General features: G+C 36.2%; 2 protein-coding genes across 4 annotated transcripts in view; both read right to left on the bottom strand.

Annotated features, from left to right (window-relative positions):
• Window positions 1-373: 373 nt before the first annotated feature.
• On the bottom strand, window positions 374-3,998 carry LOC127801270 (uncharacterized). Of its 2 annotated transcripts, none has more exons than XM_052336212.1 (9): window positions 3,758-3,998; window positions 3,056-3,120; window positions 2,908-2,972; window positions 1,801-2,811; window positions 1,617-1,692; window positions 1,420-1,527; window positions 1,225-1,332; window positions 957-1,180; window positions 374-861 (listed from the first exon to the last, which is right to left on the bottom strand). In XM_052336212.1, the coding sequence occupies exons 1-9, from the start codon at window positions 3,915-3,917 to the stop codon at window positions 594-596; spliced, it is 2,085 nt and encodes a 694-aa protein (XP_052192172.1). In that variant the 5' UTR covers window positions 3,918-3,998; the 3' UTR covers window positions 374-593. The 2 variants fall into 2 exon arrangements, with proteins under 2 accessions (XP_052192172.1, XP_052192173.1); XM_052336213.1 differs by having other exon boundaries at window positions 957-1,153; window positions 3,758-3,997.
• Window positions 3,999-5,014: 1,016 nt separating this feature from the next.
• The window catches only part of LOC127801787 (DUF21 domain-containing protein At2g14520-like), a 28,891-nt gene continuing 20,562 nt past the window's right edge, over window positions 5,015-13,343 (bottom strand). For both annotated transcript variants that reach the window (XM_052337188.1, XM_052337189.1), the window contains exons 8-11: window positions 6,884-6,957; window positions 5,749-5,873; window positions 5,390-5,646; window positions 5,015-5,272 (exon numbers count right to left, since the gene is read on the bottom strand). In XM_052337188.1, the coding sequence (XP_052193148.1) occupies window positions 5,228-5,272; window positions 5,390-5,646; window positions 5,749-5,873; window positions 6,884-6,957 (501 nt within the window). In that variant the 3' untranslated portion in view covers window positions 5,015-5,227. The remainder of the gene's footprint in view (window positions 5,273-5,389; window positions 5,647-5,748; window positions 5,874-6,883; window positions 6,958-13,343) is intronic.

Here is a 13,343-nt window from a genome sequence, read left to right as displayed (position 1 = left end):
AGCGATGAATATAATAACTTTTAATCCCTTTAGACATTGTCATAGAAGTTTTATGTTGCTAGCATATGTCTAATTTAAGCTATAATTACTATTAGTAAAATGAGTTTTTCACCTTAACCATACTAATATGTATAATGGTAGGTCATATATCTGTTTATATTAAAATATGTTTATCATAAGCTAGTTTCATATTTAAAAAAAAAAAAATGATTCCTTGACTCTCCAGAAGCAAGAGAAGTCGTCTCTCCTAATTGAAACCACTTTGATGGTACACCAATCATCTTTCAGGTTAATCTGATGCACAGCTGAACAACGGACCTTTTTTCGAGAAGTTTAAAATCAAATATCTAGAGTCAGCTTTATAACTACGATGGACCGTAAAAAAATGAAACAATTATATTGCAAAACTTTGTAGACAAAGTACACTCAATTCAGTTGGATGCCCCAACTCGGTTAGAGAGCTACATAAAATTGCTTATGAAATGGAAAAGAAACTAAGGCAAGCAAATGCAATTCAATAAATAATTGAACAACAAAGAAGATACAACACAACACACTCAACAACTCAACTGGGAAATCCTCCTCATGATGGCCTATGTCGGTTTCCTTGAGCAGCTCTTGGGCACATGTACACTGTGAAAGTGTGGCTCCTTTGGAATGGTTACAGGCCTTTTTCCCCTTGACAGTGATCTTGAAGCGGGAGAAGTTGTGGCTTTATTTGCTGTAGTAGTTGCAGCTGTTGATGAATGCTGCTGCTCTCCTGCTTCCTGGGATCTCGAAGCTGTTGATGAGTGCTCCTTTATCACACTGAGTTGTTTACCAGATGTCAAGTATGAAGCCATTTCCGTCTTCAAAGAAACCCTGAAATGAAAAGTTAACTAGCTGAATCAGCCCCCAACAGTGGTTCACAACTCAAGGATGATGACATAGCAGAACTCAAGAGAGTTTGTACTCACCCTTTGGGCCTAATAAACTGCCCCTGCAGTGAAGGTGAGTTTTTCTTTCTCAGACTGTTTTCTGTCTTCTGACTTGCAACATCACCAGTAACCGGCTTGAGTTTTTGTGGTGTAGATTTGGAACGCCGTTGTGGGGTTGTGGTAGCTGTCCTTGGTCGCGCTTGCCCTTCCGAAGTCCTTGAGCTAGCTGTGTTTCTCTGTTTATGAAACAAACAAGGTGGTGACTGTTTTCGGGTGAAAATTCTAAACTTTGAAACTAAATACTTACACGCTCATCCTTCTGAAGCTCTTTCTCTGTTACTACTGCAGTTTCCTTCTGAGCACCTGAAGATTGCAACCTTCTCTCCAGGTTCGCTTCCTTCAGAATTCCTCTCTCCTGAAGTATCATGGAGTTCTATCAGATATCCTAAACAAGAACACTAAGGTTAAAAAGTATATCTAATTTGAAAACTTTGCAACTTACATCAGTCCTTAGTCTGAAGGGCTTGGGATTAGTGGATTTTGGTTTCTTCAACTTCATCACTTGATTGCCGGTTGCGGCTACAGCGCTAGCTCCTTTCAAATTCTTAGCCTGTGCAAAAGCATGAGATGGTGTAACTGACTATAGAGGCATAGCACCGCAACTTAATCTAATGAAACACAAGAGGAAAGGACTGGAACCTTTTTGGTGATTAAATAAGTCTCCTGCTTGCCAACTATTTTTCTTCCAGAGTGGTTTTTAGTGAGACCCAAGTCCCTGCAGTAACCAATTAAACACAGAATTGCAGTTATCATAATGGCTGAAGTCTGAAGGTTGTTATAATGGTAAGTACATCAGAAGCATTTAAGAGATGAACTAGCGTACCTGTTAGCTTCAGAGGCCGAAGCATTTTCTTTGTCATCACTCTCCATGTCTACAGCTTCATGTCCTACCACCAATCCTGAAGTTTGAAACTCAGGTTGGTTGTGTTTCTGGCTTTCTCTTTTCTCTGAGCATGCTTTTGTGTTCTCCTTGTCAATCCCGTCATTGCTTTCGCTGCCATCTTCTGAGTTAGCTTGAGGTTTGGAGAAATCATTTTCTGAATAATTCCCTTCTTCAGCGCTCAATAAGCAGTTTGTTTCACCTGTAGAGGCATCTTCTTGAGCAGAATCTATGGAACCTAATGTTTCCTCAGTATCATTTCTATTCCTTGATTTTGTCTCAATCTCCTTGTCCTTGGAGTCATTTTCAACAGTTTCCCTGGGCACAGGGCTGCAAGTTTTGCTTACAATCCTTTTGGTCTTTCCCACGGTACTTCTTAAAGATTTGGTTTCCCTCTCCTTGCAATTTGGGGGCCTAGGCAGTTCCCTGCCCTTGCTTCTGTTCTTGCAGGCACTAAGTTGTCTTCTGGAAGAATCTACAGGCAACAATCTGTTAGGATCAGAGCCATTTTCTTTCAACTTCTTGTTCAAATTCCCCAGTGCCCGCTTCCTTTGACTCGATATCTCTAGCTTCCTCATCCCTTCACAAAGCTTTGTCAATGGAGTTCGCAATTCTGCTGAAGTCTTTATGCTTATGACTTTCTTCGGAGAGTGGAAGACCAAAGCCTTTGCTACCATTCTGTTCTTGGGCATTGCAAGGCTTGTCGGTTTCGGGTTTTGAACACTTCGAAATGAATTTGGATTTGGAAGGCACTTCTTGTTCCTAGGAGTAGTTAAATACTTGGCTGCAACTTGCCTGGCCTTGGGATGGGGAGTTGAATTAAGCTTGGGAAGAGATTTAGCTTTCCCTTTCGCATCTACCAGCCTCTGAGAAATTGAAGAAACCACTGCCAATCTTGCTGCTCGAGGCTTGGAAGGCTTTGGTGGGGCTGAAAGTGGGCATTTTTCATTCACACTAGAAGATCAAGTATAGATTGTAAGTGAAAACAACTTCCATATAACATCAGAAAAGTAAAGCTTGAATTCAACTCTTTGAACTTTTCCTTAGTACCTATTAGAAGATTTTATGTTCAGCATTTTTCGAAGTCGGATATTGGGGCTCCTGGCTGCCATGACCTGCATGAACCAGTGGTGCCAAACCCTTAAATTGACAATTCAACTATGCCATTTGACAGAAAAGGGGTAGATTTTTAACCAACCCGAAGAACAAAGTTCCTGGAAATTTCTTCTGGGTCGAGCTCTTCTTCGTGCTTTTGGTCACATCCTGATACAGAATTGAAGAGCCAGGGCATTAGACATACAAGCAAGAAACAGAAAACTCGTCAAGAAAATCATATAGAGGCTGATGGATATAATTTAGCTGGAGAAAATCAAATTTACAAGCAAGAAAAAAGCAACTTTGTTCAACGGTTAAGGTAATGAAAGATACTGATCAACCAATTTCCGCTCCCCTCTTTCTGTAATTTTCTCAGGAACCCAGTAGAGTTCTGTTGAACCCAAAAATTAAAAAAACGGGAGATGGAAGATAAAAAAAAGTGGGCCAATTTATATAATCAGGACCCCTGTTCTTCACGTGGGAGTTTGAAATCTACGATGAACACAAAGTCCAGTTGCAGATTCTCCAGGAAGAGTGAAAATCAGAGAAGAAACAGCTCAGTTTTGAATTAAATATCAATTCTCGGCTTAAATCAAAGCTCAACAATGAAATCACATAAGAAAACCCTGGAAGAAGTGCTCAGATCAGTACTAGGGCAAATCAGAGCTCATCAATGAAGTGAACGGTCAATTAAACAACTCTCGGAAGGATTAAACATGGAGATGAGCTAAAATCAAGATGCTAAGATAAGAAAAAGGAAAACCTAGAAAGAGAATGGAGAAAGTAAGGGTCGATTGATGTTTACCAACTCGAAGGCAGAACCAGTACTTATCATCGGGACGGTAAGGATTGGGGTCCGTGAAGTCCACGAACTTGGGCGCTTCGATCTTCTCGTAGAACTCTTCCTCTTCCTCGCCGCCGCCGACTTCTTGCTTGTCGATGATCACCTGAGATTTGTCCTCCATTTTTCAGAGAGAGAGAGAGAGAGAGAGAGCGTTAGGCTGCGTTTCTCACACTGCTTTGCTTTCTGAGAGAGAGGGAGAGAGAGGTTTGAACTTTAAACAGCTGTCTCTGTAAGTAGCCGTTAGAGAACTGAGAAGGGCTCTATTCGGGCAGGGGCATTTCAGTAACTCCACCATTTTTCTTATTTCCTTTAATCTCTTCACATTTTCTTATTAATATTTTTGGGTAATAGGAAGAAATCAGAAATCAAGTTTTGTCTACAGAAATTTTGAGAAAATTTTAAATATATTACAAAATTTTAAATTATTTAATAAAATACTATTTTCTTATAAATTGGGTAATTAGGTAAAATATCAAATTTGTCCTTTTATCTTAATTTTAAGACTATTGTAATGGTTAAAATTAAAGTAAAACCCAACAAACTAGACATAGACATTTAATCCAATCCAATCTTCTTGGAAGAGCAATGAAGGCAATTAAAGCCTAACAATTTTAATTCGCTACCTTAATAAAACTAGAAATCATTACTAAGTTGGTTAGTTAGTTTCAATCATTTGTTAAATTGTTGATTAATGCATTATTAAAATTGTTTACACTTGTAATTAGGAGAGCACTTGGTTTCATGAGTTTTATATTATATATTAAAATCTTCAATTTTATATATGCCATACATTTATTTTACATATTTTTAATTTTTAGATAATTTTATTTATTAAACTTTATCCATCAACAAAAATAAATATAGCTTATCAAGTTAACAATTGAGGATAAAATATATCCACAGAAAAAATATTTTAAAATTGAAACTAAATAAAGATTAAATGCCCCATTTAATAAAATTAAAAATAAAAGTAAAAGTATATAATTTTGTGAGTAATTAATTTTGACAAAATCTATATTCTTATTCTTATAGTTATATATATATATATATTTTATGTAATCACTCAAATTTGTTGTTGACTAAAAAATATAAATCTAAATATATAATCAAGGCAACTTAACCTTATACTTTAACTTTCTTTTTTATATGACAATTCAAACTTTTTATTATTTTATTTATACCCGAATCTGTATTTTTAAATTAATTTACAGAACATAATAACCGTCAACCTTTCCATTTGTTCTTAAGATGAAACTGAAGTTAGGTAGAGAACACATTTGTATCTTATCTCTTTACACTTGCACCACCGAAGAGAAGACATCTGAGCAGACTCAAACCTTCAAACAACTAACAATAACAATTACACACTCTGACAGACAGACAGACATACTGCTGGAACAAAATGCTCGATTTGTGTAAAGAAAACCATCGTCATGAATCGTCGAACTGGTGATCCGTCTCATCGTAGATCTCCTCCTGAATATGGGGGCGTAAAAGGTGATGTCAGGATCCCAAAAATGCAGTACCGAGTGGAAGAAGAGACAGGTGGGAGGGAGGGAGAGGGTGTTGGGAAGTGAGAGTTATGAGATTCACCTGTAAAAGTTCTTCGATGACATCTTCCATTGTTATTACGCCGACTGCTTCCTCTTCTTCGGGAAGCTTTGGGAGTGGGCTTCCATCTATCTGCAGGATGTCTGAGTACATGTCTCTCGCCCACTTCCTGCTGCCCTCAAAAGAACGGTTGGAATTGCGAAAACTCTTCCACTTCTGGAGCGTTCTTTTGGCCTTCAAAGCCCTTTCTTGAGGCCTCATTTCACCATCCACGTCTACTCTCACATCCGTTGCTGAACCTGCGTGAGCGCGCATGCAGTGTCGGGAGGGGGAAAGAAAAACAAATTAATATCCGAAGAATGTAAGAAGTTCAAACATGCATGAACTATAGCAGCTTTTACCATCAGTAGTGGCCTTGGTCGCAGGCTGCTCCGCCTTTTTGCACTGTTTTACAACAACAGCCATGTGACTGTGACCTTTCTGAAACTCGTTTAAAATGTCATATAAAGGTAAAGTCTCTGAAACCCTATCACATGAACAACAACCACATCAGTCATAAATTGCACTACAGATTTCCAAATTTTACTTCAAAAAAGAATTGGGCCACACTATCTACTTCAATAACAGATAGAACTCCACGTACAGCATTTTGCTTACACGTCAAACATTGTTTAGCAGATAATGAAAATTTTGAATAAGATACCATGAAAATGGAAGAAATCTATTAATAGTTTCCTCCAGGCTATTACGCAAAGCAACAATTCAAATCAGCAAGGAACACAAGTTAAAACATTATAGAATTAAGGGCACACACTGTAAGGCCATGGTCAAACACAATCAATTCTTGGACACTCAAAATAAGTTTGTTTCAAAATGTTACACCCATATTTTCATAATTCTGGACATTTAGCAGATATTTCACCCCCGTGTTTTTTTACCAACAAAATGACTATAGAATATCAATTGCTTGAACTGAGACCTGTCTAACAATACATGACCCAGTCTTTCTTTTTTAAACTGATATACTCATAAATAAGAAGTAGGTGAAAGGAAAACAGCAGTTTACACAAAATACAAGAAGAATAAATCGCAACCGTATATATAACATGCCTTAACACTATAATAAAGAAAGCAACGCCTAATTGCGTATTTAAAATAAAAAAACATTTCCAAAATTCCATCCCCTGCTCGCAATTTTAAATATTAAGGTCAGAAAAGTAAATAATAGAATGAAAGCTCATTTACATGATATATCTATACATATCATGCATGTAAGTTTGTTCCCATTATTCCTATGGCTACAAGCATTTCAAGTTAATCACTATAATTCTTTTGGTGAACAAGAAATAGCAAATAATAGTTGCCACTTTTATGCTCTTCAGAATTCAAGATAATAGCTGCAGTCAGCTTAGCGGCCTCAAACCAGATAGGAATTGGTAATTTATGCCTAAAAAACTTGTAAATGATGAACAACAGCACACAAATATCCAAATCTGTAACTATGCCACCATAGTGTGATGAATGTAAGAATCTTACCTTGGAATCCTGCGAATTGTAACACTCTTTACTGGTACTTCTTCTTCTGGATGGATGGTCAATAAATTTTTCACCTATAAGTTTAGAGTTACAATAAATAAATGAACCAAGTAAGCATTTCATACACAGTTAATGAACAAGTAACAAATTACACATTTACCATTATAAGTGCTCTAAAAACATAAACTACATAGACTGAAATGTAACAATTTAAATTTGGCATTAAAGAATAGTCCAAACTGCAAAGGGAGAGAGCTTGTAGATCACATTCCTATGGCAAATCAGCAGGTAAGCACCTAAGCTAAATAATTCATTCCAGAATAGAAGTTTGTCCTGTGACATATCAGAAGGACAAGATTCTTCAAATTTTTCCCTTAGCAACTATTCAGAAGAGAACACTTACTCAAAAAACAATCACTTCTGAAGTGTTTTCAGAAAGAACCTTGCAGGCAGCCAACCTCTTGACTCATGGATATGCACCAGTAGCACATGGCTTTTAACCAATTCTATAATTCAATGCAAAGATATTTAAGGCTAACCAAATTTCCAATCATGCAAAACCAACTTACTGAAAGAGGCCTGTCATCCACCATATAGGAACCACCCAGTCCCTGGCATCCTATTCTAAAACATTCAGGAAACCAAGTACTGACCAAAGAGGCACAAGAAAGAGCCTCGATTAATACCATAAGAACATCACATCATATAGGTTATGATGCTGTTTTAGTTTTACCTTAGTTCTAAAAACAAGTATAAATATATGTATCGTTGCTTAAGCCACACTCATGGCCAAAGATTGCGGTTCAAATCTATCACTGCTTCCTAGATGGACTTTTTCAATAAAAGTAAAGCTACCACTATGGAATTTCTAATTCATGTATGAGCATTACAATTAAACCTAATGGAATAGTTACAGACAATTATAAATCCCATGTCCAGAACACCGATACTGCAGTCCTTTTAGCAGGCCAATCAGGCTTATGTATCAAATTTGGTATGATTCAAAAGATGTTTTCTGAAGCACCAAAAAAAATTATCAAAAGAGGGGTGATTATGTCTCATGGTTCAGGTTAATCAACAGACAAAAAAACATACACCAGAGGGATCTAACGCTGGTGATACAATGGGTATTAAGGCATAAACAAAAAAGAGCATGAAAATTAGCAAACTGCTTGCAACAAGAAAAGAATATTCATACGAAACTGGGAGGTTAGGAACATTGTATGATAGAAAAATGGAAAAAAAATTATACAGAACTATACATTACCCTAAAACTCTTCATATTAGTGGCTTGATTTAAAAGGAAAAGGCCATTAGTTAGTCCACAGTACCAAAAATATAGGCATGAAAACGAAAGAATATGAAGAGCAGAAAACAGCTTGTGACATGATAAAAATATTTACATCAAATTGGTTAGTTATAAGGATGGAATAGTCATTTACGAATAAGTAGACTTACCAACTTCTCTCCAGAAACTAGTTGGCAAAGTACTGTTTTAATAGAAGTTAGTAGGCCAGTGATCAGAAACAAAATTCCCAAACCCGGTGCCCTCATTGAACCTGGGGCTCCCCAACATAAGTTCATACTCATTGGAACCACAGGTTCGAACCAATGAAATGGTTCCCCAAAACAGATTGTATTGCTCAACTGTTTAATGAATCCATAGCACCTAAACTCATGGTTCTAAAGCACAAGTTCACTAAAGGCATTGGGCTTGGAAATTTTCCTCCCAACCCAACAACTTTTTGTAAAACTCTATCCTATATGAACCACTGTTCAAGAAATGACTTATTGGTGGCTCAAGGAAAAGGTTATTAACTAGTCCACAATACCCAAAAAAAAAAGGCATGAAACAAATGACTTAGGAAAACAATAAAACTAGAAGCAACACAATTGAGTATATTATATTAAACTGCAAGGTTAAGAATATTGTTCATTATAAGGATGGAGAAGTCAGTTAAAAAGAACTATTATCTATCCTAAAACTTCTCATGTTGCTACAGTTGAAAATGAAAAGGCATTACAAACAGCTTCAAATAAATTTGATGTCATTTTCCCCTTTAAAGATGAAGTAAGTTCTATACAAGAAGAGTACAATCAACTGGATCTTTTCTCAATACTCTTTCTGCATTTAAATCTATCAAATGCCACATTTTCTTGTAACACAATGTAATGTCTTTCTTTTATTGTTCCGAACTCATGTTGACACCCAACACCCCCCCCACACCCCCCCCCAAAAAAAAAATAATAAAACAAAATTCACTTTCTTAATCATTGTTATTGTCCAAAGCATCTCAACAAGCTCCCTTTCTTTTTTATCTTAAATTTCTGTACCTTTATCATCTCACTTATTCTTAACTCTCTCTCTCCTCGTTTTACCACACATCCATCTTAACAGTTTCCTCTCAACCACATTCATTCACTCATTAACATAATCCTTTTTGTTACCCTAAACTCTGCACCATAAATTATAATATTAGGACCTTGTTATAAAATTTTCCTTCACTCGTTAATATGCAGGCTGCCCAAATGAGTTGAAGTATTTTTCTTAATTTATTCCACACATTAATTTCTGTCACTCCAACATTAATCTCTACATCCTTACATAAGATGGATCTTATATGCCGAAATTACTCACCTCAAATACTAACTACACCTTTATTCCCTTTGTTGTTTGACTTCACAAGCACGTTGTTTAATCATCTTTAACCCTACTTATCAGAATCTTCTTGTAACTGTAACAATTAATTTTTTTTATTTTCCTTACATAAGATGGATCTTGATTTGGGACCTTAAACCTCTTCAAGACTCTTAATTTGGGACCTTTTCTCTTTGACTCTCCAAGAGCCATTTTTGCCTTATTCCAAATACACTTGGTTAGCTTCTCCTTCTACAGCCCAATTTATCCTACACCACTTTGCCCTTCAAAATGATTTGTTTTTCTCCTTTTAAATACCACCATCTAAGTCTTGGGCATCATTTTTTTGTCATTTTCCCTTTCCATTTTCTGATATAGGACATCAAGGACTAAAGTCTCTGTTGAGCAGTCAGGCAGTCTCTTGGTATAGCCTCACGATCCTTGAAACATAATTGGTTCTCACGTCTCATAAGGCAGTAGTCTATTAGGGTGGTTGATATGCCATTTTTAAGTGATCGAGTGTTCATCCCCTTTATTAAACATCATGTTGGCTATAATGAGCTCATATGGCATGGCAAAATCCAAAACAGCTTTACCCTCATTATTTAATTTTGTAAATCCATAGCTTCCATGTACATTTCTATACGCACTCCCTTCTTTACCCACATGATCATTTAAGTCACCCCTTATTATGATCTTCTCTCAAGGTATTCTCAAGTATCATCCAACTAAATCCCAAAAAATATAACTATGTATCAAATAAGAACTAGTAACTAATCCTAACATGAAGTACTAAAAAAACTCATATAAGTGCCAAAAAAAAAAAAAATCACAAATATCATAGATCATGAGGCATATAATTATCAGCATAAACAAGAAGCATAATTCCAACAATAGTAATTAATATTGTCATGATAGAAATAAGTGGATTGATCAAATAGCCAACGTCTAAAGAAAAAACATTATCAATGATCCAAGACCATACATATTAACAGATATAACTGCCATTTATAGGCTGAATTGACAATCAAGTGATAAAATAATGGCTATAGTTAAAAATAACTCTCTCTAAAACACCCACATACAATAAAGATTTTTGTTTCCCTTAGAAAAAGAAGTTCCACTCCTACTAATTAGTAGACAAGATCATAGGGGCTGTTGGAGAATGAGACCAAGTCCCAAAATTACTTGATTAATACTCATCAGTAAAAGTAAAATCCATAGGAATGTTCTTTACCTAGTCTTGGGAATTAATTTCATGGTATTACTAGTTATATGTGTTGAATTGTCAACCACCATGTCATCTAAAAGTTTAAATTATTAGATAGAGGGTTAACTTTATTTTTTATATTATCTTGTTTACTCTCAATACACCCCCTCATGTGTGACCAAACTTCACTACGTAACCAGTCCAAACACGTGCAACTATTTAAATATAAGGTCAATGATAAGGTTTAAATTTAGAACATGTACCTACTTTGATACCATATTGAATTGTCAACCATCTTCTAAGCTTTTAGATAGAAGGTTTACTTTATCTTTTATATTATCTTTTTTACTCTCAACAATATGAATCTATCTGTGAATGCAAACAGAACTTAATTAATACTAACATTCATGTACAGCAAGCAATTGGGTCGGGCGCGTATAACTTTTAAGAGGTTTAAATATACAAATGCAATTGTGTTGGGCAACATATTTAATATGCTGAAATTTAACAAATACAAAGACCTTTGTAACAAGGATATAATATTAATGACTATAAATCCAAAACAATACAACCAAATACACCAGTAGTTGCCCACACCATATCATATAAGGATTGATGGCTTTGCTAGAAACCAAATTCATCCCCCGCCTTCCTTGCGTTACCTTGGTTGGGTAACACATATGCATTGAGAGAGAGCTCTAGACTGCAGCCAATGTACTGTATCCCAAAGATCATATAGAGAATATGATAAAATTAGGTAGATTGAATGAATTCTACCTCACACTTTTTCAGATTATTCCTTGAATATAAATACACAAGTTTCCTAGCTCATTACTAATTCTACTTCAACTCTAACTCCTAAAATATCTCCTAATTTACAGCTCTTAGATAATTCCTAATTTATAGCTCTAGATTACAACATAAGCAAATTAAATAATCAAACTTAAATAAATAATTAACTACAAACTGAAACAGATTATTATCAATAAGAGAGAAGAAGATATGAATGAGATTATCTGGTATCTCTCGGTTTATTCCTCAGCATGAGCCAGCCCTAATTTTATCTTCCACCAACACCCACTCTCAAGCTGAGGAATATATATCAAATATTCCCAGCTTGCTTCGAATTGATTCAAAACTCTGTTTTTGCATTGCTTTGGTCAGAATATCAGCATGCTAATCTACAGTGGGGATATAGGTTGATTTGATTTCTCCTTCTTCCATTTCCTGTTTCACAAAGTGTCGATCAATTTGGACGCGCTTCATTCTATCATGTTGAACATGGTTATTGACTATATTGATAGTTGATTTGCTATCACTATAGAGTAACTTAGGAGATGATACTTGCATAGAAAGATCTCCCATCAGCCTTTCTACCCATATTATTTCACAGTTTGCTTAAGCAATAGCTCGATACTTAGCTTCAACACTGCTGTGAGCTACTACCTGTTGTTTCTTGCTTCTCCAAGTCACCAAATTACCCCATAGCCTTGTACAATATCCAGATGTTGATTTACTATCTTCCACTGCGCCTGCCCAGTCTGAATCTGCATACCCAGCTATTCCTCCGTCTTGGCTTTTCTTGAATAGCAGCCCTTTGCCTGGAGTTCCCTTTAGGTATCTAAGGATGTGATAGGCTGCTTCCAAATGTCTTTTAGTTGGAAGATGCATGAATTTACTAACAATACTTACAGCGTATGTAATGTCGGGTCTTGTCACTCTTGTGTGTGATAAGTAAATGAGTTTGCCAACCAGTCGCTGATACATGCCTTTGTCTACTTGATAGTCTTCTTCTCCTTCTCTATTCTTCTAGTTAGGCTCAAGTGGTGTACTTGTTGGTTTACATCCTAACTTGCCTGTTTCCTTTAGCAAGTCTAGAGTATATTTCCTTTGAGATACAAAAATACCCTCCTTGCTTCTTGCTACTTCCAATCCAAGGAAGTATCGTAGTTCCCCTAGCTCTTTTACTTCAAATGTCTGTTTGAGCTGTTGTTTCAGTTGCTGAATTTCTTGATGATTGTCTCTGGTGATGATGATATCATCTACATAGACAATTAGAATTGTTCTCTTCTTATCTCTCCCAATCTTAATAAATAAAGTGTGGTCTGCTTGTCCTTGAGTATATCTCAGCTTGTATAATGTGTTGCTAAATCTCTTGAACTAAGCTCGAGGTGACTGCTTTAGCCCATATAAGGATTTCTCTAACTTGCATACTTTGCTTCTTGTGTGATCGGTCTCAAATCTGGGTGGTATACGCATATATATTTCCTCCTCCAATTCTCCATTCAAGAAGGCATTTTTAATGTCCAATTGATGCAACTTCCAATCCAGATTTACTGCTAAGGACAACAACACTCAGATTGAATTGAGTTTTACCACAGGGGCAAAAGTTTCTTCATAATCCAAGCCTTGAGTTTGAGTGAACCCTTGAGCTACAAGCTTTGCCTTGTATCTCTCTAGGCTTCCATCTTAATTATACTTCAATGTAAACACCCACTTGCTCCCAACGACCTTCTTTCCTTTAGGAAGATCCACAATTCTCCATGTACTTGTTTTCTCCAAGGCTGCCATTTCTTCCATAACTACTTCTCTCCATCTACTATCCTGTAGTG

This window comes from Diospyros lotus, chromosome 5 (genome assembly GCF_014633365.1).
Source record: "Diospyros lotus cultivar Yz01 chromosome 5, ASM1463336v1, whole genome shotgun sequence".
Taxonomy (NCBI): Eukaryota; Viridiplantae; Streptophyta; class Magnoliopsida; order Ericales; family Ebenaceae; genus Diospyros; species Diospyros lotus.
This window is presented reverse-complemented; position numbering and strand designations above follow the sequence as displayed.

What these genes read in the sequence shown, in the direction of transcription:
- LOC127801270 (XM_052336212.1), bottom strand. Translation starts at nt 3,917, where the DNA reads ATGGAGGACAAATCTCAGGTGATCATCGACAAGCAAGAAGTCGGCGGC. An exon ending in CTGGTTCTGCCTTCGAGTTG is followed by an intron (nt 3,121 to 3,757) that starts GTAAACATCAAT and finishes ATTCTGTATCAG; the next exon opens with GATGTGACCAAAAGCACGAA. An exon ending in AACATAAAATCTTCTAATAG is followed by an intron (nt 2,812 to 2,907) that starts GTACTAAGGAAA and finishes TTGATCTTCTAG; the next exon opens with TGTGAATGAAAAATGCCCAC.